Genomic DNA, 25,157 nt, shown 5'->3' with positions numbered 1-25,157 from the left:
ATTCCAAGTTGCTTCTCCCCTTGATTAGTTGCCATCCGTTGTTTCTTGTCCTGCCTTCTGGTGCTTTGGAAAATAAATTGACCCCCCCCCTTCTTTGTGGCAACTTCTCAGATACTGGAGTGCTGCTATCATATCTCCCCTAGTTCTTCTTTTCTCTAGATCAGGGGTGTCAAACTCGCAACGTCATGTGACATGTTGCAACGTATCACAACTTTTTTCCCATTGCCAGCAATGGGGTGGGCGTGGTTTTGCTATGATGCATCCGGCATGGGCCGCCAGTTTGACACCCCTGCTCTAGACTGACCATTCCCAAATCCTGCAGCCGTTCTTCATATGTTTTAGTCTCAAGGCCTTTAATCATCTTAGTTGCTCTTCTTTGCACTTTTCCCAAAGTCTCAACCTCTTTTTTGTAATGTAGTGACCTAAACTGGATGCAATATTCCAGATGTGGCCTTACTAAAGCTTTATAAAGTGGTACTAATACTTCATGTGATTTTGATTCTATGCCTCTGTTTATACAATACAACCCAGGATTGTATTAACTTTTTTGGCTGCTGCTGCACATGACTGGTTCATGGTCAAATGATGGTCCACTAGGACTTCAAGGTCCCTCTCACAGTTACTGTTTTTGAGCCAGTTTTCACCTAATCTGTACTTGTACCTTCGGTGTAAAACCTTCTCCACATTAAATTAACTTGGTTGGTTAAGGCCCATTGTCCAAGTATGTCAAGATCTTTTTGGATCCTGAGTCTGTCTTCTGGGGTGTTGGCTACTCCTGCCAGCTTCGTGTCATCTGCAAATTTGATGAGTTCCCCTTCAATTCCCTCATGTAAGTCATTTATGAAGATATTGAAGAGTCCTGGGCCTAAGACAGAGCCTTGTGGTACCCCACTGCTTGCTTCCCTCCATGTGGATATAGTATCATTAAGGACTACTCATTGAGTACAGTGTCATGGTTCCGAAAGAAGAAGCCAGCTACAAATCCATCTGGTGGTGATTTGTCTATCCCACATTTTTCTAGCTTACCAAGAAGTAGGTTGTGGGAAACTGTGCAGGGCTCACCCATTTCGAGGTTTAGCCAACGGCCTGCCCTTGGTTTGGATGAACAACCCCTCCTTTCCATCCATAGGAGACCCCCAGCCACCCTGAGGGTCCCAGCAAAGCAGTTGGCCCCTCCTGGTGGGGGAGCGCTTTGGCATTCCCAGAGCTGCCGGCTGAGTCCATGAGTGCCTTGCAGCTATGGAGGACTCCCTGAAGGAGGGGGGACTCTGGCCGGAGCAGCTGACCAGCTGTTGCACACTTTTTCACCTGCAACCGGAAATGCCTCAAGTCTTCTCTCTTCCCACTTCAAGGTAGCTTCAGTGCACAGCTGTTGAAATGCGAATTTCAATGTCTCTTTCTTCCAGCCCAGAGTTTCTCATGCAATGACACCTTGATCTGGGGCCTCTGGAACCGGTTAGGCAGTTGCATGAAAAGCTTATTCGTAGTTTTATGAAGTTGGGATCCCAGGAATCCACGTGTTACATATCTTTACAAATAGCCTAGTCTAGTGGTGGCAAACCTATGGCACGGGTGCCAGAGGCGGCACTCAGAGCCCTCTCTGTGGGCACGCGCGCCGTCGCCCCAGTCCTAGGCCTTCAGCTGGGTTTTATAAAACCTTTTCGCTTTAGGCCTCCACTGCCGTGTGCAAAAAAAAAGGTTCAATCAATCAGTCAATTTCAACTTCTCACGGGGAAAAAAAAGATCTTGCAAAGTTGGAATTGATTGATTGAACTTTTTAGTCCCACCCAGTCTGCTGTTATTACCGCAGCCATGCCCACCCAATGGGCGACGCCCACCCACACCCACCGGCAGCCAATGATGCATAAGTGGGTTTTGGGTTGCAGTTTGGGCACTCGGTCTCTAAAAGGTTCGCCATCACTGGCCTAGTCAATGGAAAAAAGGGATACTTATCAAATTGACCAGGTGACCAAGACAGAGGGTTGGCTGACCCCTTAGTGGACCAAAATCACGTGTCAAAATGATTATATCTGAGTTAAATGTTGGAACAAATCCAGTAGATGCATAAGATCCTGGATCTGGGAAGGAAAAACCCAAAGGATGTCCGGGGAGGTCCGAGGCCGCCAGCTAAACCTGAGTGAGCCCCCGGGACGCAGCCACTGAAGAGTCAACCTGGCCTTGCCCTGCTTTAGAGAGCAGGTCGGTTCCTTCTGCTCGGCGCTGGCTAGACCCCCACCTCCAGGATGAAGCCCCACACATTCAAGGGAACACGGGACACTTTGGGGAAACAGCTCCCTGAGTAACGAGAGGCTGGAAAGAAGGAATGCCGAGAGGGGCGTCTGAGCTGGGGGAAGAGCCGGGGGTGGGGTCTCTTGAGGGCTGGGCCAGGGGAGGCAGCGCACCCTCCTTGGCGGGGGCCTTTGGGTCCCAAGGGCAGAAAAGCTGCCCAGGCTGACTCCAGACAGAGCTGGGGAGGAGGGAGGAAGCTGCCTGCCGAGAGTGGGCCCTCTCTGGGATGGTTTCATGGATTCCTGCCCTGGGTGGGGGTTGGACTAGCTGACCTCTTAAGATCCCACCCCGTTGGAGGCCTAGAGGATTGTCCAGAGAAAAGGAGAATCCCGGTGGGCATCTGCTCCAGCTCTGTTTGAGTCGTGAACCACGGAGAGGACAAGGTTGGCCCCGGGCAGGATGGGCAGCTGTCTGTCTGGGAAACCCAAAATCCATGGTGGGGATTGGGGGAGTGGGCAGCGGAGGAAGGGAGCCCCTCCTAGTCCCTGCGAAGTCTGGCTAAGGGCACCCGTGGCCTTCAGGCCACGCTGGAGAAAGAAATGCTGGGCATTTCTTGTGCCAACCAGATGGGTGACCTTCGCGTCCATTCTATGTTGCCACATCCAGCCTTGTCGCAACTTGCCCTCAGATCAGCTCTTGCAGGCAGGACCCAGTGCCAACCTCCCTGGTCCTGCGGCAGAGAAGAGATTCCCCAGGAAGCCCTTCACGTGCGGCTTGGCCCTCCCTGGTGCCCAGAGCCATGCCAATCGCTGCCACCCCCTTGACCCGGGTCCAGCCAGACTTGCTGCCCAGGAAAAGGAGGGACTGGAAAGGGCTCCACAAAAGCCGACTGGCCTCAGGATCAGGCCCAGCGTGTCGCGAACCCAGGAGTGCACGGACCGCGGCTGTGCTGCTTGCAGATGCTCCTGCGCCAAGCGCGGCCCTTCCAGGAAGGGGACGGGGCACAGCTCCCGCTGCATTTTCTCACACCGAAGGAAAAGGGCCGCTCCACAAACACTTTCAAGTATATGCAGACTGGGAGGTGGGGAAGAATTCGTGCATGATTCAGCCCAGCAGAGTCCACCAGCAGGTTTCTGGCTCACTATCAAAGAGGTTTTTCCAAATGTCATTTAAATGTATATCGCATGTACCTCCTGTTTTATGCAGCAGCCGCAGAAGATGCTGAGTAGCAAGTGACAATGTCGCATGCGGGATGAATATACCTTGAGATAAAACAAGAAGTAATCCGGCCAGTGGAATATATGATGCAGTCGCTAGTTAGGGGGCATCTCTCTGCATCCATTCCAGGACTGCGTGGATGACTGTCCTGACCTGCTAATTTCACTGCTAACCTCCCCCCCCCCTCCGTGACTCTTCCTCACAGCCCAGATCTGGGGTTGAGGCTTTGGGGAAGCTTCATCCCCTGCAACTGAGAGGTGGAGCGGCCTGGAGGGTGCCAGGGCCAGGCAGGGGCCCCAGCAGAGAGCCCCCAAGCACTGGAACCCCTCTCTGCAATCCACAAGATAGGGGTGACTTATCACCCGATGTCCTGGCATGCCAGCACTTGTGGACATCAGCCACGGTCCTCCTTCCTGTCGCTTTTCCCTTCCGGGACACGGGACCTGCAGCACATTTGCGCTCCCAAGAAGGACTCCAGAAGTCCAACCTCACCAAAGGCTCACTTCTGTTTTCATGACGATGCGAAGACAAGAGTCGAGTCAGTGTGGTATGTGCAATTCCATTTGTTCAGATCTTAAATGTACATGCCACCCATCTTACTCTGCAATTCAACTCTGGGTGGCTTACACTCAAAATAATAAATATTAAAACATTAGGTACAAGGATAATGAAGGAAAGGCCAGGTGGCATCTTCCGTCAAAGCCCACCAGCACCCTCCATGGTAGCGTGCCCCCCTTAGGACCCCAAGCCAAGCAGCAGAACCAGGCTTTAACGCCCTTCCGGAAAGCCAGAAGGGTGGCGGCAGACCTCAAGTCGGGCTGCAAGATATTCCAAAGAGGGGAGGCGGGGATGGGGTCACAGCAGAAAAGGGTCTCCTTACAAATCCTGTCAGCCGAAAAGTGGAGGCCCAAAGCCCGCCCCTTCTGCCGGGTCCATGCCATTGGGGCGAGATGGTTCCTCAGATCACCCGCTCCCACGCACGGGCAGGCAGCCCAAGACACCTGCTGCCAACTGCCCCAAAGCACATTTGCAATGAAGCGGGGGGGGGGGACCGACAGAAGCCGCCGGCTGGTGGTCCTCCAGCTGGCACCGCGGCCGCTTGGTAGGAGCAGCTCAGGCCTTCTGGCTGCCCCTCGGAGACGCGTTCAGGCAGAATAAAATTCCAGTGCCAGAAAGATGGGTGGAAGGCCAGGGAGGGCAGGGGTGCAACAGGCAACCTCCGGACAGGGCGTCATGTGCCCCCAAAGGGAGCCTGGCGATCTGCTAACTGCCCACCTGCTTTGGAGGCCTTCAAGAGGAAGAAAAGTGAGAAGCAGCCAGCCCGGCGGCCTGAGACTGGCTGACCCCCCCTCCACCCCTGTGACCTGCTCTGTTGCTCGGGCCTCTCCTGGGGCCGGGCAAGAAACCCGTCCTTGGGTGCAGCCCCCCCCGCCCCCCATGGGCTTGGGGTGAAGCCCTCTGTGCTCCCACTGGTTAAAAGCCCCCCAGCGCCAGAGGGGAGCCGGCTGCCCGGACAGCGGGGGCGGGTGGCAGAGGTGCGGTGGCTTTCCCTCCTCCCCCCCCCGGCCTTGCGTACCAGCCGAACCGGCTGTGCGCCTGACTGCGAGCAGGCTCTCCAGGGCCGGCACACGCCGACGAAGGACTGAGGAGTGGTTGCGGGAAAGAATGTGTAGCAGGCATGTCTGAGCTGCGGCGGGCGACTGGCCCGCTTCTGCCCCGCTGTCTGCCCGTCTTCCTCGGAAATCCCTGGGCCTGCCGGGCTTTGTTCTGCCGCTCCTCCCCCCGGCTTTGGCAGCCGCTTCCCTCCCGAGGAGCCCTTTCCCACCTCCCGCCTCCCCTTGGGGCAGAGCTCGGGGGTCGCAGGCGGTGAAGCTCGGGAAGGATGGGGGGCGCCGGCTCCCCCCCTCCCAGGCGGCCGCAGTCGAGGGCTACAGGGAAGCCTCCTGGGAGCCGGCTCAGCGCCCGCAGAATCACACCCGGCCGTGAGAACAGGGCAGGCGCAGCCGGAGCTCCGGGCGAGGGCGCGCCCCGTGCTGAGAGACCTGGCTGGTTCGACAGGCTCCCTCCCTTCGCCGGGTTCCTGGGAGTCGCTCCGGAGGCGGCGGTGGCGGCGGGTGGGGGTGGAGGGGCTCCCGGAGCTCATTCCTGGCTCTGGGCTGCTCCCCCCTTAAAGAAGGACCCGGCAGACCGGACGACGCAAGGCAGCGCAAACACGGGGGGGGGCAGGGACCCTTTCAGCGGGGAGAGAGGCCAAGCGAGTTCAGGATTCTTGTATTCAGTTCGAGCTTGGGGAGGGCCAGTTTTTATTGAGGTCGTCCAGCCAGAGTCCGAGATTAGGGCTTGAGCAGCTTTATAAATCCTGTAAACAAACAGAGATTCTATTTTGGGCAGGAAAACCCGAAGACAAGATTATAAAGTGGAAAGTCTCCAGGTGACTTTCTTGGCAACCAAACCTTGGACCATCAACTGCATCAGTAACTGCTGTGGTCACTAAGTTGAAAATCATGTGATAGGCTTACAACGTCTCTGCTCATTTGACCATCAAAAGACTCATTGTGTTGGCTAAGTCACACATCGCTTGACTGCAACTTACAGTTTTCCTTTCATCTTCTCCTGAACTCTGCCCGTCAGAAGCTGGTTGGCAAGCACGCAAATGGTGGTCACATGACTTCAAATGATCCCTAAACAAGGCAGTTGGGAAGTAAGGACTTCTGCACCGAAAAGCAGAATTTGCGAAGCACAGCAAAGGAAAATAATAATAATAATAGTAATAATAAAACAGGGTGTCTTGGTGGGTCACCTGATCCAGAAGGGTGATCAAAGGGAATCCCTGGTGGCATCTACAGAAGTCAAGTCATTGTTGCTCTCTATTCTCCTGAGTCTGAACACACCTCAGTTGTTGCACCAGTTCTGGCCAACACAACTGAGGCACTGAAGCGTGACCAGATTACAGCCCCCCCTAGGGTGAGTGACGAAGGGCTGGAGAGGATGGGCTGGGGAGCCCAGGGGAAATGAGGCCCAGCCCTTCTCTCCTAGGCCCTCCAGAGCCTCACAGAGGAGGCAGGTGGGATGCTCCCACAAGGCGAGACAAGACACAACAGGTTCAAAAGGGAAGGAAGTAGATTTCCATTGTCACCAAGAATGCTCTAATCCTAAGGAGTTTGCTGGAGGTGCTTAAATAGAAGCTGCTCGTCTGTTGGGGAGGCAATAGCAGTGGACTCCTGCACTGGGCATGGGTTGGGCTAGATGACCTCAAAAGTCCTTTGAAACCCTTCCCTTTTCTAATTCCAGGGGTGTCCAGGCAGGAAAGGGGGGCAGGGCTCTGCTGCAGGGCCGAGCTCTTCTGCACCCCAACTTTGAGCCGTGAGCTGCAGATCAAGATTTTACCCAAGATGGCCCCCCTCTCCCCCTGCTGCATTGGTGCCAGCAGCAGAATCCACTGGGGAGGGGAGCAGGGGGGGACTGTGCTGAAAGCGGCCAGAGGGTCTGTGGAGGAAGGCCCAGGCTGACAGCCAAGGGCCTGTTCCCATTCCTGGCACAGGGGATGGGGTGGGACGCTACTGCCCAGCCTCTGCTCCCAATTACTGGAGGGCTGTGCCAGCCTTTGGCCCTCTTAGCCCAGGACAGCCCAGCAGCCAAATTCTGGTGCCCGAGGGTCCCCAGGCCGAGGTGTGACACTTGGTGGGAGGCCCTGAGAAGTACATCAGGCCACGCAGGGACCCCTCGGGCACCAGGGCGGAGGCCACTCTCTCCTCAGGCCCCAAAGCTGAGAGCTTCCAAAGCCCCCCCAAATCAGTGGATGTCAGCTGGCATCAATAAAGCTCCATTTAGTGTGCCCAAGAGTAGAAGCTGGAGGCCCCCGATGATGGCAGGTAAATGGCACATGGCAAAGTGCTGGCAGAGGTGCCAGGCAAGGCCAGAGTTGGGAACGGGCTCCCTTTGCTCCAGCTGCTGCCCTCTGCGATCCCCAGGAAAAGAAGCAAGTTGCAGCACATGTTGCAAAGTCTGGGCAATGGTGAGCCAGCCTCTCCTTCCCCCCTTCCCCCTCCCCGGTTTGGCTCATTTGATCCCAACAAGGTAAACAGAGAAGGTGATGCAACTCACATGAACTGACATGAAAAGCTGGGGCAGAACTGCAAATATTTGCCTTCTCCACCCAAGGGCATTCTGGGATAAGGTGGGGAGTTTTTTCTCTGAAATGACCCTCCACTGCCCTGGTCAGGGTGTGGCCAAGCCTGGCCTCGGCTCTGGAATTTCCTGGTGGTGTCCCATCCAAGTCCTAAGCCTCTGCTTAGCCTTTTGTGAGCAGCTGCAGCCACCTTCTCCAAGGCAACGTACTCGGGCCAAACCTCCTGGCTGAGGTTCTGCCGCCAAAGGACGTCTCTCCTGCTGGCTCCTGCCTTCAGCAAGCAAACAAGGATGGGGAGCCTGCAGCCCATAAGGTCCTTTTCAAGCAAGACCCCCGTCTGCCGCCCCAGAGAGCCCCCCCATCTCCCCCAAAGTCTGCAGGCTGAAATCCATTCCGATCTCTGCTTTCGGCTGTGCAACTTTTATTTTTAAAGTGGAGGTGAAAGTGGTTTAAAACTTTCATGAAGTTTAACGTACCTATCTGACCCACCTCTGCCTTGCCAACAGGGCTAAACGCCGGGCTTGCAAATGCCTCCATTTCTAATGCATTGCCTGGAATCCGCCTTTCAGCCCTTCAACCTACTTGAGGTGGAGCTGCCGGCAGGCGCGGTGGAGGGGGCTGAGCACCCTCAATCACAAACTAGCTGGCAGCTGAGCCAGCCGTGTGATGCAGCTGTTAAACAGGCAAAGGCAATCCTGGACTCTGTTCCCTGCAGCGTAGACTGTCAATCACAGGTAGTAACTGCCCCCCTTTTGTCCGCCTGATCAGACTCCCCCCCCCCTTTTAGGTTCCAAGGAGCTCTATCAAGAGAGCCATCCGGGGTCTGGACACCAGGCTCTCCCTGCTGCTTTCCCAGGTGGCAAGGCAGTGCCCACCTCAAAGGACCCCAGGGGTGAATGAGGCGCTTTTGTCTGCCCTGCCCATTGCCCTGGGGCTGCTGTTGTCCACTCTCTCCAGGCCAAGCGGGCCTTTACCTGCCTAGACTGACCATTCTGACTGGAGGAGAGGGGCTTCACTGGCTTGACAACCGTTCTCCTGGCCCTCCTCCCCAGCATTTTCGGTTTCACCTGGGGTCCGGGCCTCTTGGCTCACTCCTAAGTTTCCAGGGCCCTCAATGGCCGAGGGGGTCTGCAGGTTTAGCCAGCTCTTTGCTGCCACCACCACCCCCCAGTCCAGACCACTTATGAAGGGGCTGAAAGGGCTTCTCCCTCCAGGGCTCCAAAGCCCAGCAACACTGGCCTGGATCGCTCCCACTCCTCTGCCCTTGACTCCCTCTTAAAAGGGGTCATCCTGCCCCCCCCCCCCGTCCATCTCAGCCATCTCCCTTGGGAGCGAGACCTTCATTGAATGCTTAAGGGAGGGCTTCTCCTGTGGTCTCCCCCCCCTTGGGCTTCCTGAGAAAGTTGGGGCTGAGAGCCGGTCCCATCTTCTCCCCCAGGGCAGAAGCGAAGCTGCTCCTCTGGGAGATCCAGACTCTCTGCCAGGATCTCCCTCCCCTCTCCCCCCACCCCCACCGTTTCCCTGCCTGGGTTTCAGCTTCCAGTGGCTTAAAGTGCATTTGCTGCACACTCCTCCCCTCCCCCCATCGCCTGGAGGAATTCATTGGGGGGGGGAGATGTGGAGGGGCTGGCTGTGCTTGGAAACACTGGACACCTGCCAAGAGGTCACCCACCAGCCCAGGCCACCGCAGCCCCTGCCAACCCCAGCTCTTTCCCTGGCTGCTCCATGAGGCCGGAGGGAAGGCAGCCGGTCCCTCCTGACCCCATGGCCCTTCCCCAGGCAGCCCACCTGAGCACCCTCTGTGCAGGAGGGCAGCCGGAACATGGCCTGCTGGCTGCCTCTGGCAGGCCAGTTAATGCGCCCCTGGGTCCCAGCCCCCCCCCCCAGTGCACACACAGGCGGTGGGGATTATAGGAAGCCTTGTCTTTATTGCTCCTGGTGCTGCGTCTGGCCCCGGGATTCAGCCGGGCTGCTGCCTGCCTGCAGTGGGACGGTGCTCAGTCAGGGCAAGATGCCATTCGTTCCAAAATCTGTCCCAGGCCCACTGAGGCTACACCTGAGGCCTCGGCTAGCTGGGCAGCTGGCTAGTGAGAGCACCAAAAAGTGCCCCCCCCCAAGGTGGTCTTGCTCCAAAAGAGCCTTGGCTGCATCGCCTGGGAGGGCTGTGCGGAGCCGGGAGAGGGATGCTTGTGGGGAAAGGTGGGGCGGCCTGCCCAACCTCCCAGGGACTGGGGTGCCAGTGGGCGGCTGCCCAGATCTCTCCGCTGCTGCTCCCAGGGCCCAGAGAGGAGGGCGGTGCTACAGCCGTCAGGGTGCAGGGACGTCACTCCGGGCAGCTGCTCTTCTGGGGTGACCTGAGCAGAAGCAGAGAGAACATCCCACAAACAGGCCCAGCCCTTCGCGGGGGCAACCGTGGCCGAACAGCCCTCCCAAGCGAGGCTGCCAAACCCGAGTGCCTGGGATGGTTGCAGCAATCCCCAGCCACGCTGGGGTGCAAGGGCTGGCCTGCCTCTCAGCCGGGAGGCAAGAGTTCAGCCCCACACTCACCTGAGGGCTCAGCGTCCGGCCCAGCTGCTCCAGGGGCAAAGGCCAACCCAGCCCCCCCAGCAGGACTGCAGGAGTGGAGGCCCCGATGATCCCCCGAGTGTGTCCAGCGCAGCAAAGCCTGGAAGGAGAGAGAGGAGACGCCGGCTGCAGGACTGCCAGAGGCGCCTGGGGGGTGGGCAGTGGGAAGCACCCGTGGCAAGGACTCTGCTCTCCCCCAACCAGCTCACCTTCCTCGGGACGGGGCTGCTGGGCGCAGAGGCGCTGCTGTACTGGCTGAGGCTGGAGGTGGAGCAGCAGGGGGAGAGCATCTTGGAGGCAGGGGCAGATTGGCTGCCTGCCCCCTTCCGCCCTAGGAGTCCCGGGGAGAGGTATCTTTCATTGATCTTCAGGTTGGTCCTTCCCTTGACTACGTGAGAGAAAGCCAATGAGATGCCGGGTCCAGCCAGATGGGGAGGCTGGGGGAGGGGAGGGGGAGGCAGCCGGACACCCATCCTGCTTGGCCTGCTTGGTGGGGTTCTGGCACCCGCCCAGCCTCTCACCTCTGCAGGGGTCGTTCTTCACCAGGAATTCGTCCAGAGCTGTCCAGCCTCCTCCGACTCGCACCATCAGGGTACTTCTCAGGATTCGAACCATGCGCAGCTGCTGGCACTCCCCAAACTGGAGAAGCAGCAGGAAGGGGCTGTTTGCTGGAGGCCAATTCTGGGGTCCCCGTGTGGGGAGAAGCTTCCCTCTCAGTCCCACCATCCTCAGGGCAGAGGCACACAGTCCTGCAGTGTTGCTGCCCCATTCGTGGATGCGGAGAGCAAGGCTGGCGTGAGAAATGAGTGCCAGAAGAGGCCCGGGCAGAGAGTCAGTGGGCCAGGACCTCTTCTGCACCGTGGCCAGCTTAGACACCCTGACTCTGGAAGCTGACGTGGGTCCCCGGCTTAACAGGGAGGACCAAGAGACTCGGGGTGCAGGGGGACACAGGCTGAGAAATCTGGGGGGGACTTAGGACTTGGAGAAAATATTATAAAAGTGATTTTAAAGTTCCATTATGGGCCATACCTTGGCATGCGATAGAAGGAATAAAAAGAGGTGTAAAAATGGATATGGTGTCTTATAGTCAGCTACTTAGATGGGATGGGCAAAACTGGCAGTTAAGATTACGGGAAGATTTAGCGCAAGAAAATATTATTTATTCTTGGTTCCAATATAGGCAACTAGTAGATAAATGGAAGGTGGATTGTAAATTGGGTTTTCTTAGAGAAGATGGAAATCTTATTAAGCAAGTCAAGGATCAAAGACAAACCCACATCAAGAGAATCTACGGGGTATTAGTTGAAATGGACTCAGAAACGGAATTAATTAAAGACTGCATGATTAGATGGGCGCAGAATTTTGGTGTCCCAGTCTCATTGGACATCTGGGAAACCATTTGGGTGAGAAATGTCAAATTTACACAAGCACAGAACCTTAGGGAGAATTTTTATAAAATGTTTTATAGATGGCACCTTGATCCACAAAAAATGTCTCTTATGTACCCTGACGTACAACCCAAATGTTGGAGATGTGGTTATACGGATGCTTCCTATTATCATATTTGGTGGTCATGCAGAGAGATAAAAGCATTTTGGATTAAAATATGGTGGAATATCCAGAGAATTTTTAGAAGGAGGGTAAAATTTACTCCGCAATTATTTTTGTTGGGCATTGTTACAGATTGTGATACAAAGGAGGTTGTATTGATGTTAAATTTGATTACAGCCGCGAGGCTGTTAGTTGGACAATATTGGAAGAAGGAATCTTTGCCTACACTGCAGGAATGGTTTCTTAAAGTGTCCTATTTGGCGGAAATGGCAAAGATTTCGGCTTTCTTAAAGCAACAAACGCAAGAGAAGTTTCTTGCCGTTTGGGACAAATGGATAAAATTTATACAATTTAGACTGGGTATAAAAAAATATCACATAGTTTTTTCATAAGTTTTATTTTTATATATAGAGAATGTTATATATAGATATTTTTTTATATATATAAATATAAATTTTTTAATTTAATTTTTATCTTTATTTGTTAATTTTTCACTAAGCCTATATTCTGCTCTGGGAAGCTCAGGGGGGGGAAGGGAGGGTGTTTGTGAGGGGTGGGGGATGGGTTTTTTTTTTATATGTAATGTTTAGTTTTTTATTTTTTTTTGTATATGTTGTTTTTTGTTTTGTATTGTTTTTGTCTTTTTGTAAAATTTATAAAACTTTCAATAAAAAAAAAAAAAAGAAAAGAAATCTGGGGGGGGGGAACAGGCTTACTCTGTAACGGGTGGCACTAATTTGCTCCACTTGGAAACGCTGTGCACAGTTGCACTCAGCCACTTGTCGGTTCACCTGCGTCACAAAAGAGAGGCAGTGGGGGGGGGGAAGGAGAGACCCCAATTTCTCCTACATATGCCTGCATTTGTAGGGACCTACTGTACACTTAACCCCCACTTGCCAGCCTCAATTTCCACTCAGGGGAAATTCAACTGCCACAAGTCTGCTGGTCCTTGCTTGCTCTCAATCAGCAACCACTGGAACGTAGCCAGGGCTGAGCGGGTGTTGCTCATGACCGGTCCTCAAAATCCTCCCAGTGCAGCATCCTGTGGCCACTTGATCACCTTTTCCGACCTGAACTGCCAGCTTCCAATGAGAAAATTCAACAGTGAAGCCGGCAGGAAGTAGCAAGTGATGGCCGCATGAAGTTGTACTTGACCACACCAGAGGATTCACCGACAGTGGCCACCAGAAGCGTCCTCTCTTAAGCGTGAGTTCTTGCTTTGTGGCTGCATCACGTGGCTGATGGAAATCCCAGGTGCCCTTTCGCCTGGGAACTCCCTGCACCCTCCCGCCATTGGCTCACATTCCCGGGCATCCCCTCTTCCCTTCCTCTTCTCTGCCCAGTGCTGCTCCCTGCTGCTCAGTTGCCTCTCCAAAGGGGGTGGCAGAAAGGGGGGGTTGGTCCGAGGCTCCCTCAGTTGAGGCATGTGGGGCAGAGCCTGGCCCTCCCTCCTCAGTTGGGCTGAAGAGCCCCCGATCCCCTGAGGAGGTTCCCGGCGGCAGCAGCCATAGGATTTCCTTTCTGCTAACGTTCCACTTTCAAAGGAAGCACCTAAACGCCTCCTTGCAACAGAACTGAGGGGAGACTCTGAAGCTGCCACTCTGTCAAACTGCACAAGTGAGGGGGGGGGACACCCTGGCTGCCCTACCTCCTCTTGGATGTGGTCCACGTTGGCCGCCCTGTGCAGGATTTCCCGGCCGGGATGCAGAGCGTTGACAAATTCACAATAATCAATGAAACCATCCCTATTCATGTCAAAGATTTTGGCCACTGCTTTCATCTCCAGCAGGCTAGTGGGGAATTCTGGACAGGAAAGAAAGGAGTGGAGGAGGCCAGCCGCAGCCCCCCCCCCACATCCCCTCAGGCCCAGCCACGTCCACAAGAGCCACAAGGGGAAGCAAACGCACCGCAGGGCAGAGGCAGAGGGGGAAGCCCTTCCAAGGGTCTTGGGCAGGAAACCTGGACCTTTTGGCCCGTCCCCATGGAGAACACCCAGGGGAAGGCAGCCTGGGACCAGCACTCACTGGAGGCCAGGACGTGCCCGACAAACTCCTGCTGGGTGATGCGCCCATCTTGGTCTCGGTCAATGCTGCGAAAGATGTCCAGGACCCGGGACTTCCTGTGGCTGATCCACTGCAGGTACCGCTTGCGCCAGACAGCAAAATTGAAGTTGGCCATTTCTTCCAGCTGTGCGAGAGACAGAGAGAAACAGCCACGCACCCTGTCTCGGGTGGCAGGTGCAAGGGCCCCGCAAGGGCCCCGCTTCATTCAGGACACCCGAGGAAAGCACACAAGCGGGGCAAGATGCCCATGCCCTTCCTTTCTCCTCATCCCCATGGCTGGCAGAGAGAGGGGGGGAGCTGGCCCAGGAGGAGATTGGCGCCTTAGTTCCCCATCCAGCTGCCCATTCCCATTGGAGGCAGCCTAAGGCAGCCCAGGTCTCCCCCTCCAATGTCTGGGAGGCTGGAGCCGTCGTTCTCCGGGCTGCCAGGGGACCCGGGGAGAGCGCCTGACTTGGGTCCCTCCCTGCATTTGCTCCGCCACTCCGGAGCGGCTCTTCACCCCGAACCTGCCCATCCTCACCTCCTGAAGGCGCTGCTGGGAACTCTGCAGCCGATGCTGCCGGTCCTGAGCTGCCAGCCAGAGGCGCTGCCAGCGGAGCTCCAGTTGGGTTAGGAGTGGGCTCTGGGGCTCCAGGTCTTCCAGGGGCATGAGGGGGGCCCGGGGCAAAGCTTTTCTGGCCCCATGCCATCCTGCAGTGGGGAGAGAGGGTCCCAGCTGAAACTTGGCACTATTAAACAGCTGGCTGCCACTTGAGAGTGTGCTGGGGGCACTTGTGAGAGCCCTGAGTGTTCCTCCCCCAGGGTCCCGACTAGGGTGTCCAGGCAGGAGGCAAATATAAAGGGAGCTGTGAGCTGATTCTCAGCACAGGGCCCTTTCCAACCTGCCCTCTTCTGCCCCCCTGTAAGTTGATTGTGGGGCAGATGAATGAGTGAGTGAGAGGGCGGGTTGGACACAGGCCAGAGATGGAAGGAAGGCTGAGAAAGAGGCTCAAGAAAATGCCACCTTGATCTTCTTTGGTTCAAGATGGACAGCGAGAAATGCAGAGCCAGTGGCCATAGTGGAAAGAAGAACCGCTGAGTAACTTTGCTCTGCTTAATTCCTCTCCGTATAAGGAGAGAACTTAAGATCACCCACAAGTGCTCCGGACAGCTGCTCCTCATGAGGAGACCACAAGAGAGTGCTCTTTGGCAGGTTCAGAGGGAAATGCCTGGAAGACTCAGTTGGTGCCTCTATGGACACCTTTTCTAATCATTTTGGAAATTGCTTGCTGTTTGGCTCTTTGCAGCCTCAAGTCTGAAAACAGCGGGTGACTTTTCTTCGATCCTTGGCCAAAGAGGTTTTAAATTAGGGTGACTAGAGCACTGATTTTTGGAAACTTCCAAATGGACTAAGGATCCATCTGGATTTGAAATAAGATTTTGAAATTAATTATAAGAATCCTTCCTGTGGGGAAAGACTGTTGTTTTGAATTCTTCAAAAAATCCTATGATGGTAGAATGGGACTTTAAAGATTGGACCGTAAAGAGAACCAGAAGGAACCTAAGATTACAATTAAAGGAGAACTTTTACAGCTGATTTACCTAAAACGGAGCAAAATACTTTAACATTATACGCATTGAAGGATACTTGTGAACAATGGACCCAGAAATTAATTTTAAAAGTGTCCGTCATCATAGATAATCTGTGTTTAAAAGATGTTATGTGAGGCGATCAAATTTTACTGGACAAGACTGAGGCAGATCTGAAAGTGGATTTAAAAACGACAGGCCAAAAGAATGACACGGGAAAAGATGCTATGCAGGCCATACAAATGAAACTGGCTGATGCCACTCTCTTAATACTTAAAAGGGATATACAAATAGCAAAAGAATGGCCTGGATAATGTTCCTATGTTGGATTTACAAAAGAGGCTTGTTAAGGTATTGGAACGATTTGTGAGAAGAGACCAATAAAAAAATGAAAAAAAGTTAAATTCTAGGACATCATTTGAAGAGATTAGCGATCAATATTGTTAAAAATAAAGGAATGCCAGGCTTATTTAATCAAGATTTAAATGGATACGCTATTATCTCTGATCATCTTTAATGGACTTTTGCTGATCAGGACTGACATGATCAGGCTTTCTTTATAGAAAAGAGATGGAATATGGGAAGAAGAGCCCAACTGTTCTATTTAAGAGAAGGTGATAGGTTATTAAAATTGTTTATATTTGTGATGGCCATTACTTTATGTGTTTTTTCTTCTTTTTGTATTATTATTTTTCCTTTTCTATTTTTTTTTCTGTTTCTTTTCTGCATTTCCTTTTTATTCTTTTTTAAGTTGTATTAGTTTTATCTTTAAGTCTAACATTGGGTAAAATTTCTAAAATCTTCACTCTCCGACCTAGACTGAGCAGGTCTTTGGAGCGTTTTGCTGGCTTAATTGCTCAAATAATTTGGTGTCAACAGCAAGCATGACCATCTAATTGCTTGATTTCCCGGATGGGCCCAGGATCAGTTTTTCCTCCCGGAGCCTCAAGGCAGGACTGGCAAAATTGCTTAGGGAGCAGTTGCGTGTCCCGCAGGGTAATGTTGCCTGTGGCTCTGGGGGCTCCATCTCTGGCCAGGGCAAAAGTTGCGAATAAGCCAGGAACTGGAGGCACCAACCGGAACGGCCTTTGCAGGAAGGAGCCTCCACCCCTGGCCGTGCAGTCCTTTTCTGCCTCCCACTCTTGGCGGCCGCCTCCACCTCGGGCTGCTTGTGGTCCAACTCCTGCATGAAGACCTGCGGGGAGGCGAGGGGGTCCCCATCAGCCATTCGGAGCTCGGCAACCGGATGCCATGGCTGCAGGGCCAAGACCCCCCCCCCCCGTCAAAGCCATCCCATTCAGGGCCTTGGTAACAGAGCCACCCACATGTGCATCTCCATGCACTGGTACACACACTCGCAGGGGCTTCTGTGCCATCCCGTTGGGAAAGGGAGGCTCTCCAGGGCTGCAGCAACCTGCTTGCCAGAGGCTTCCTCGACTGCAGGGCAGAGGGCACTGCCCAGCCAAAGACCCTCCAGGGCAGCCCTGCCAAGGAGTGAAGGGGGCGGCCTCTGAAGAGGCTCAAAGGGCCAGGGGTGGATGGAGGTCACTGACACCTCAGCCGACCCACCCACGGCAAAGGGCTTCCTCTACCAGGACCTTGGTGAGGCAGGGGGCAGAGCCCCTTCTAGCCCCCACGGGTAGCTAGGAGCGACTGGCTGGGCCTGACCTGAAGGCAAAGGGGGCAGCGAAGGTACCTTACCGTGTGCTGACATCTGAGCTCCTCCAGCTGCCTGGCATCCTCAGGGAGGGGCTTCTGGTCCCGCAGGCTCAGGGTCTCTTCGGTGGCTGTGATCCAGTCACTGAGTCGCTCCACCGTCTCCTGGTCCGCAGCAAGGGAGGCCGCCTGGGCCTGCAGCCGCTGCTCCTGCTGCTGGATCTGGTTGCAGAGCTGTGAGAAGAGGAGGAGGAGGAGGAGGAGGAGGAGGAGGAGGAGGAGGGAAGAGGAGATGGAAGGAGGAAGAGATGGGAGGAGAACAATGTGGGGGAGGAGAGACATGCCTATGGTGAGGGAAGAAAGGCCTGCTCCCCCACCCCATTGACTGAATGGCCCCCCTGGAGGCCACACATACCAGGCCCAGAGCGCCCACAAGCCCCCTCCCGTTCTGCCCACCTGCTGGAAGCGGCTCTTGGCAAGGACGAGCCAGGACTGGACGGTGCCCACAGCATCAGGATGGCAGGCGCTCAGGATCTCCTCGCCCAGAGAGGTGATGCAGTCCAGCTCCAGCTGCTGGCCCTGCACGCTCTGCTGCAGCTCCTGCCAGCAGAGGGCAAAGCCATCAGCACCTCCCTGTGGGGCCAGCCTCCCCACTCCAGAGGGGAGGGTGAAGGCTGAAGGCTCTGGCATTAGACCCTTCAAGAGAAGAGCAGCGGGCTCTCCCCACCCACCCACCCCCCGACCTTGAGCTGGCTCTGGGCCTCAGCCATGGCTTCCTCCTCCTCCTCCTCCTCCTGCTCTAGAGGGGTCCCGTCCATGGCTGACTTCTCCAGCTCAGATAGGTGGCTCAGGAAGGCACACAGCAGGCGGTGGAACTCCTCTGCCTGCAGGAGAGAGGGATGTCTGCACCACACGGGGTCTTCCTGCCATTCTGGGATGCAGAGTGTGGGTCCTCTGGAATCTGCCCGGCTTCAAGAAGGGGGCTTCTGGTGGCGGCTGGGGAAACGGAAGAGCCTCCTGCCTGTCCCGTGTCCCACCCAGGCCCTTCTGCCTTCCACACAACTGTCCTTCTCCCACCACTGCCCTGTGGCTTGTCCACATGCCTGCCTCAGGGTGACCTCTAGCCGGCTCTGCTGTGAGACGGAGAGCCGGCTGATGAGTTCCCAGCGATCTTCCAGCTCCTCCATCTGGATCTGCAGCCACCGGGCATCCATGGTGCTCCCACCTTGCACCAGCTCACGCTCTGCAGAGCACCTCAGTGTCCCGACAGCCACCGCCCGTCGGCTCAGCTCCGTCTGGAAGGCCTGCCGGGCCCAAGAGAGGAAGCCTCACTGCTAGGTGTCCAGGCCGCATAGCCATTCAGCCCCCCTCTCTCCACCAGGCTGGGAGCACCGGGGCTTCTGCGGGCACAGCAAGGCCACCTCGCCCCGGACCCTCTAGCCATCCTCTCAGCAGTCGTGTGGCAAGTCGTGTGCCCACATTGGGCAGTGGCGCTCTCACCCACCTTGTGCTGCTCCATCAGCATGTCCACCAGGTCTCTGTCCCCACCTAGGGGGGTCTCCTCAGCCAGCTGGGGCTCAACCCGACATAACCAGTCCAGGAGGCTCTGAAGGTCATCGCTGAAGCAGCCGGAGAACAGCAGCTGCTCCTCCAGCTTCTGCTGCCTGCAAAGGGTTTGAGCAGTGAGGGGTCCACAAGGCCTCTGTGCCCCCTTCTCTGGGGTGAAGGGCCAGGCCTGCCCCAAGCAGAACCTCCTTGGAGCCATCGGCAGCCCCCACTCTGGGCAAGCTCCTGCTGTCCTGCGCCCGATTCAGCTGAATATAGGGGGGGGGAGTTTGGGCCTCTCTGAGCAACTGTTACAAAAGGCTCTAATCCCAGAGGCCTGGAGGTGGGGCCAAAGGCACTTAAGCCCCAGACTGTGCCATGAGTGACCACTTTAACTGCTCTACTTGGACCTTGTCTGCTCTACTTGGACCTTGTTTTGGTGAGGATGGGAGGCACTGGGGCTGGCCTCACCGGCCCCAGAGAACAGGTCAGTATCTCAGCACTGCTCTGCAGGGGTCCCGGCCCACACCAGATCCTCAGCCAACTCTCTTGCTTGACCCCTCTTCCCTGCCCCCCCCAGAGACTGGTGGACATATCTCCTGGCTGCACAAAGCGTTCTCCTTCGGACAGTCACATGTCTGAGAGGGTATAGGTTCTGCTTGAGCGGGGGGCTGGACTAGAGTACCTCCAAGGTCCCTTCCAGCTCTATTCTATTCTACTCTTGGTAGCACTGCAATGAGCTACAAAGAAATGAACATTTCCGTGAAGGACACCCCCCACCCCACCCCAGGACCAGTGACTTTGTAGAACAAGTTGCCCCAGCAAGGCCAGATCTGGCTTCTCTGGAGGACAAGAGCGGTTTGGCCAGTCTGTGGAAACACGGCGTGGCCAAAAGCATGCAGAGGACTGGTGAGCAGCCCCTCCAGCCCTCTGTCCCCCACCTCTCGGCTGCCCAGCTCCACAGAGCCCCCCAGCGCTCCTTCAGCTCCCTCTGCATCACGTCCAGCTCCTGGCCATCGGCAGGGAGCAGGGCCTTGGCCCGTAAGAGACTCCCCCGCTGCAGGGTGGCCTGGAAGACCCTGCGCTTGACCCGCAGGCGCCTCTGGAATTCCTGCGGGAACATTTGGAGAAAAGTCTTTGCCTGGAGGCAGCCTGGGTGGTCGAGGCATCTGCCTGCCCCCCCCCGGTCTGCCCTGGGAGGGGGAGCTGTTTCCTTGATGGGGAGTTCCAATGGGGTCCCCCAAATTCAGCTGCTGACATCATGGGACAGAGAACCCCCCCTGGACTCAGGATGGTGCAGGAGAAGGGAGAGGCTTCTGCAGATGGTGGGCATGAGCCACTGGGCACCCCCCGCCTCACCTCGTGTTGTCTCAGAAGGGCCTTGAGGTCCTCTTGCTTCGCTGGGGGGGCACCTGCAGGGGCTGGACGGGCTGCCTCAGCCTCATCCAACCACTTGAGGAGCAGCTGCCAGGACTCTTTGAACTGGAAGGCCAGAGAAGCACTGCACTGAACCTCCCTGGGCACGCCTGCCCCCCCAGCCCCCTATCTTCCGCTGCCCTTTGGGGGGAGTCTCTGTGTGAGATACCTGCTTGGCCTGCTGGTGGGCCTCTTCCAGCACCTCCCTCCTCTTGCTCACTTGCTGCAGGACACTGGCCAGCCGCTCCTTGGCGCTGCCCACCAGGCTGGGAGGACCCCCGTTGTCCTGGGTCAGGCAGGCAGCCTCCATCCCTGCCAGCTTCTTGCTCTTGGCTTCCGTCTCTTGCACCAAGGCCTGCAGGGACATACCAGGCAGGGGAGCCCAGGAGATTCCCTCCACAGACCAGCCCTCCTCCCCAGGGCCCACTCCACCCAGCCTCTCCTGGAAAGACTGGAGAGGGACACTTGAGACCAAGCCTGGCAGTGCCCCACCTAAGAGAGCTCAGCCACAAGTTGCAACACGCCCAGTCCGCACTGGGCCAAGTGGGCCAGCGTCCAGGGAATGGGGGGCAGACTTCTCTTCCCAAATGACACCAAGGGCACCCATGCTACCCAGGGGAGACCCCCTCCTTTTCCAGCCAGCTGTGGCTGACCTGCTGCTGCCGTCTCTGTTTGCTGACCGTGTCCAGGATGTAGCTGGGAGGAGGCAGGGCTGCCAAGACCTCCTCCGTCTGCCTGACCCACTTCAGGAGCTCCTGGAGGGTGGCGTGGAACTCGGTGGCCGAATTTGAGCTTTGGAGGAGCTGCTCCTGGGAGAAGGACGGAGCACCGTGGGCAGACCCCGTGCAGGACGAGAGCCCCAGCCTCTGCAGCCCCCCTCCTGCCCACCCACCTTCTGCTCTTGCAGGCGGCTAGTGAGGCTACCCCACTTCTGCTCCAAGACCCTCAGGCTGTGCTCGGCTGTAGAAGCCCCGTTTGAGTGGCAGGTGGCCAACAGGTGCTGGAGCTTCTCCTGGACTTGCTGGTATGTTTGCTGCTTGGACTTCATCTCTTCACAGAGTTCCTGCCCAACCACAAGATCCAGCCAGGTGAGGCTTCCCAGCCACAACCTCCATCATTGCCTGGAGGAGGCTGAACCCAGAGGCAGCCCAGGTGGAAGAGGAGCATTTGGGAACCGGCAGGAAACCAGGCCCTGCAAATCATGCGGCCTTCCACAGCTAGCAAAAGGTCCATGCACCGAGATGGTCCAGTAACACTACAGCTTTGCTTATTTGGAGGGCCCTGAAGCCAAGAGAGAAGCTTCCTTCCCCAGGCCTGAAGCCAGGCAGCCATGATCCTGCACCTGCACCTGAGAATTCAGGGGCTCTTGAGGGTCCCACCCCACAAAGGAAAAGTGGGGAAAGGGGCAGCCCCACACTGAGGAACAGCCTTGAGACACCAGGAGCCCCCAGGCGCTAACACTGTGCTTTCCAACCCATTTGGGTGATGAAGAGGCCCCGGATGGCTTCTGTCCTTGATTTGGGTGCTTCTGTCAATGCGGTTGGATTGTTTCACTGTTGTTCCCTCACCTGAAGCAGGGCAGGAGAGGATTTCCATGGTGCCCTGCCCACGCCTTCCCTGCTGCTGGGCCGTGGAAAGCGACCCTAGTAGGGCTTTGCCCAAATCGGCCCTTTCCTGATCCAGCTGGCAAGGCCCAGGAAGTTCCAGGGGCCAAAAGAGGGACCTATGGCCAGGACCATCTGTCGTTTCCCCATGCCCACTCAGCACAATGACAGACAAAGGTCATGGGACATCTCCCAAAGTCTTCGGGAAATGGTCTTAATGGCCCAACGTCTTCAGGTGGACCATCAGGGGAAGCTTCTGGGCTTCAGAGCCTCCTAAAGTCCAACCTCCTCAACTGCTACAACAAAGGGAGGCAGGAAGCTTCTCAAGAAGGGTTCCAAGAGGGCTGAAAGTGGGCCACCAAGCAGCACCTGGGCCACCTTTCATCCCTAGCCAGAATCAGCCATCCAAGAAGGCGGCCGTGTCCCTGGCATGCAGCAGGCACCTGGGAAGGAACTCACCAAGAGTGTGCCCAGCTTGTCCTTGGTGGCTTCGGGGGGCCCCCAGATGGTCTTGGAAGAGAAGAGCTGCAACTCCACACGGTCCAACCACTGCAACAGCCCAGCCGCCTCCAGAGAAACCTCCCGCACCTTCGGGAGCACCAGGCAGAGAGTGGGCAGAGAGACCAGGACATGGGGAACAAAAGCTGCTCCCTGACTTCAGAGGACCCCCTCCCAGGCCTTGAGCAAAGGCCATCAAGCTGCCTCCAGCCGAAGAGGCGCCTCCTGGTTGTTGGTCCTCCAGTTCTGGAAACGCTTGGCCAGGAGGTCCCCTGCCCGGCTTCACCTGGTTCAGGTTGTGCTCCAAGGCCAGGTGGCGCTGCTCTGTCTCGGCCAGGACCTGGCTCCACCGATGGCTCAGCTGCTGGAGCTTGCCCTGTAGGCCCTCCACACAGGTCCCACTGCCGTCACCAGGCAGCTGCTGCAGACGCCAGCCAGCCTCCTGCACCGCCTGCACCGTCATTGTGTTAGACAGGACGTCCTTCTGTAGCACCTGCCAAGAGCCGGTGTCAGCCCCACCAACTGCCCACCAGAGAGCAATCCCCTGCCTGGGGAATGGGGGCGCTGGACCACCTGGTGCTTGGCCATCTCGATCTCGCAGCTCTGCAGGTCCGGCGTGAGGGGGAGGGGGTCCCGGAGCTGCTCCGCAGTGTTCAGCAGCCACTCCATCAGCCAGTCCAATTGGCTCTGGAACCGACCCAGGCGCAGGAGGGCGGCCTCCAGACGGTGCTGCAAAAGAGGCCAAGAGGCTGTGGGGGCTCTCGAGCCAGGCAGCGAGGTGGGGAAGGCAAGTGGTAAGCCCCCCTCGAGACCCTTCCGCTCCCACCCACCCCAGCCCAAGTGCCCCCACCTGCCGGGTCAGCAGCTCTTCCTCCAGCTGGATCCAACGGTCCCGGGAGCCCCCAAAAGCAAGGGGGGAATCTTCCTGGGCAGCCTCCCGGTAGCTGCTCCGATGCCAAAGTCTCTCGGCCTCCACTTGGTGCCGGTACAGCTCTCGCTTGAAGGCCTGCCCAGGGGATTTGGGAGGCAATGAGGAGATGCTGCCTGGCACAGCCCCTCCCCTTGCTTCCTTAGGACCACGCTAGAGTGGCAGCCGCACAGAGCCAGGGCTGATCCTGCTCGGCTGCGCTGGGGCCTGTAGAGGCTGGAACAAACCTGTGTAGAGAAGGACTGCTCTGCCCTTGCTCCGCGCTCCACAAGCACGCTGCCACTGACTAAGAGCAGAGCCAGTCTGGACCACATTGGACCATTTGGACCCACGTGGCAGCCCCCCGCTGATCTCAGCCGGGCTCCTGGGGACAGGCATCCCCCTCCCCTCCCTCTCTAGGAAGCCAAGCAGTCCTCACCTTCAGCTCTGAGAGCTCCTGCTCCACCTGCATCGGTTCCCCCCCACCTGGGAACTCCTGGGCCACCCGCTGCTCAGCCTCTGCCAGCCAGGCCAGGAGCCTCTGGAGAGAAAGGAGAAGAAACCAGCAGGGAAGCGGGAGGGGTGTGGCGGGGAGGACTGAGTCTGGGGAGGCTTCCTAGGGTTGGCTAGGGAGTGCTGGGGCTCCGGCTTTAGGTCTGAAAGGTCAAGAAGGGGCCGAGGGGCGCAGGAGGTCTGGCAGATGCTCTGGGGACAATCAAAAGGCAGCACAGTCCATCAGTGGGAAAGTGGGGCTCACAGGGGCTGCTCTGGCAGGAAAAGCAACCTGAATGGGGCACCTGAAGGAATCTGGACTTCTGTCTCTGCCCCGCCTTTTCCCGGGGGGTCCCTGGCAAGCTCGCTAGTTGGTCACCTGATCCCCTTGCCCGTAGCAGGAGAAAGCTGAAGCCCCTCCCCACGTGCCCAGGGTGCACTCCTTCCTGGTTGGCAGCTTCCAGCCATATTTTCTTGTCCTCAGGCGGGAAGCTCTCCTCACCTCCATCGTCTCTTGGTTGGTGACCGATGCCTGCAGCTGGTCCTCCAGGTGCTTCTGCCGCTCCCCCCACGTCCTCTTCAGGCTGTTCCAAGATGAGTAGAGCTGGGGGTGGACAGAGGGGTCAGCGGGAGCTCCTGGGGTGGGCACGGTGAGGCTTCTGGGACTCCAGGCATGGTCAGCAGGAGCCACATTGGGCAGCTTTACCTTGTGAAGCTGAACTAAGGGGACGGGGCAGCCGGGGTAGCAGGGGCCACTGAGTCAACGGGCCGTCCATGCAGTCTGCTCCCCAAGGGTACCTGCAGATTGCACTCCCTACAAGTGCAGATCCATCACATCCCGAGAGTATCCAGTCCAGGGGCCCCCAATCTTTGCACCCTGGTTGCTCCAGCACCAGGAGAGGGGAAAAGGGCAGATGTCCTGGAGGACTCTGTGGGCGCCATGCTGCTGTCTCCCTCCACTCCACCGCTTGCCAGCCCAGTTGGTGCTCACGTCGTCCAAGCTCTTGGTGACTGTGGGCTTCTCCAGGTCTCCGCACAGTGATATCAACTCCATGCCCCAAGCCCCCAAAGAATCCAGCTCACTCTGCAGAGCGTCCACCTCCTCGCGCAGGGCCTGCAGGGCGAGAGGCCATGGACGCCGCCAGCATAGTCCTCCACCCGACCAAGCAGCCATCTCCAGGGACCCTGAGCCCCGCAAGTCAGAGGAGGGTTCAAGGGGGCAGCCCAAAATGACAGGGTGGCCTGGGAGGAAGGTCTAGGCCTGTCAGAATGGGACAACTCACCGCGGCCATCTCACCACGGCCCTCTCGCCATGGCCAATGCCACAATAGCTCGCTGTGGGTCAACTCACCATGGGGCAATTGCATGGAGAGGTGGGCACGATAAATGTTATCCACCATCGTTTCTTCGACATTATTTCCATTGACAAAAATGGAAGATGGCCGTGGCAAGTTGTCCTAGACTGCGGCAGGTGGGGCCAAGGTGAGTGGTGTGGCTGTACTGATGGAGACGGCCCAAAGGCATTGTGCTGTCCCACCCCACCGAACCCCCAGTGCTGTCCCACCCCACCGAACCCCCAGAATCCCCAAGTCCACCGACCCCGGCCTCCTGGGTTTTCTCTGCCTCCTTGGCTATTGACCGAAAAGAGGGACCAGGGCGCCCTAGGAACCCCAAAAAGACCTGTCCAATGTGAAGAGAGCAGTGTCTCCGAAGAA

General features: G+C 56.8%; 1 protein-coding gene across 1 annotated transcript in view; it reads right to left on the bottom strand.

The window, feature by feature from the left end:
• Nucleotides 1-9,484: 9,484 nt before the first annotated feature.
• PLEC (plectin) overlaps nucleotides 9,485-25,157 on the bottom strand; it is a 122,079-nt gene continuing 106,406 nt past the window's right edge. Inside the window, exons 49-74 of the mRNA XM_039364613.1 lie at nucleotides 24,434-24,556; nucleotides 23,945-24,046; nucleotides 23,390-23,491; nucleotides 22,894-23,049; nucleotides 22,617-22,772; nucleotides 22,330-22,536; nucleotides 22,005-22,133; nucleotides 20,834-21,004; nucleotides 20,595-20,750; nucleotides 20,111-20,296; nucleotides 19,885-20,007; nucleotides 19,467-19,636; nucleotides 18,485-18,644; nucleotides 18,084-18,284; nucleotides 17,724-17,864; nucleotides 17,437-17,580; nucleotides 17,026-17,214; nucleotides 16,402-16,519; nucleotides 14,276-14,445; nucleotides 13,717-13,879; nucleotides 13,341-13,495; nucleotides 12,409-12,483; nucleotides 10,663-10,780; nucleotides 10,351-10,529; nucleotides 10,124-10,241; nucleotides 9,485-9,930 (exon numbers count right to left, since the gene is read on the bottom strand). Coding sequence (XP_039220547.1) covers nucleotides 9,884-9,930; nucleotides 10,124-10,241; nucleotides 10,351-10,529; nucleotides 10,663-10,780; nucleotides 12,409-12,483; nucleotides 13,341-13,495; nucleotides 13,717-13,879; nucleotides 14,276-14,445; nucleotides 16,402-16,519; nucleotides 17,026-17,214; nucleotides 17,437-17,580; nucleotides 17,724-17,864; nucleotides 18,084-18,284; nucleotides 18,485-18,644; nucleotides 19,467-19,636; nucleotides 19,885-20,007; nucleotides 20,111-20,296; nucleotides 20,595-20,750; nucleotides 20,834-21,004; nucleotides 22,005-22,133; nucleotides 22,330-22,536; nucleotides 22,617-22,772; nucleotides 22,894-23,049; nucleotides 23,390-23,491; nucleotides 23,945-24,046; nucleotides 24,434-24,556 — 3,759 coding nt within the window. The 3' untranslated portion in view covers nucleotides 9,485-9,883. The remainder of the gene's footprint in view (nucleotides 9,931-10,123; nucleotides 10,242-10,350; nucleotides 10,530-10,662; nucleotides 10,781-12,408; nucleotides 12,484-13,340; nucleotides 13,496-13,716; nucleotides 13,880-14,275; nucleotides 14,446-16,401; nucleotides 16,520-17,025; nucleotides 17,215-17,436; nucleotides 17,581-17,723; nucleotides 17,865-18,083; nucleotides 18,285-18,484; nucleotides 18,645-19,466; nucleotides 19,637-19,884; nucleotides 20,008-20,110; nucleotides 20,297-20,594; nucleotides 20,751-20,833; nucleotides 21,005-22,004; nucleotides 22,134-22,329; nucleotides 22,537-22,616; nucleotides 22,773-22,893; nucleotides 23,050-23,389; nucleotides 23,492-23,944; nucleotides 24,047-24,433; nucleotides 24,557-25,157) is intronic.

This window comes from Crotalus tigris, unplaced genomic scaffold (assembly GCF_016545835.1).
Source record: "Crotalus tigris isolate CLP2741 ecotype Arizona unplaced genomic scaffold, ASM1654583v1 scf7180000019818.546109, whole genome shotgun sequence".
In the NCBI taxonomy this organism is placed as follows: Eukaryota; Metazoa; Chordata; class Lepidosauria; order Squamata; family Viperidae; genus Crotalus; species Crotalus tigris.
This window is presented reverse-complemented; position numbering and strand designations above follow the sequence as displayed.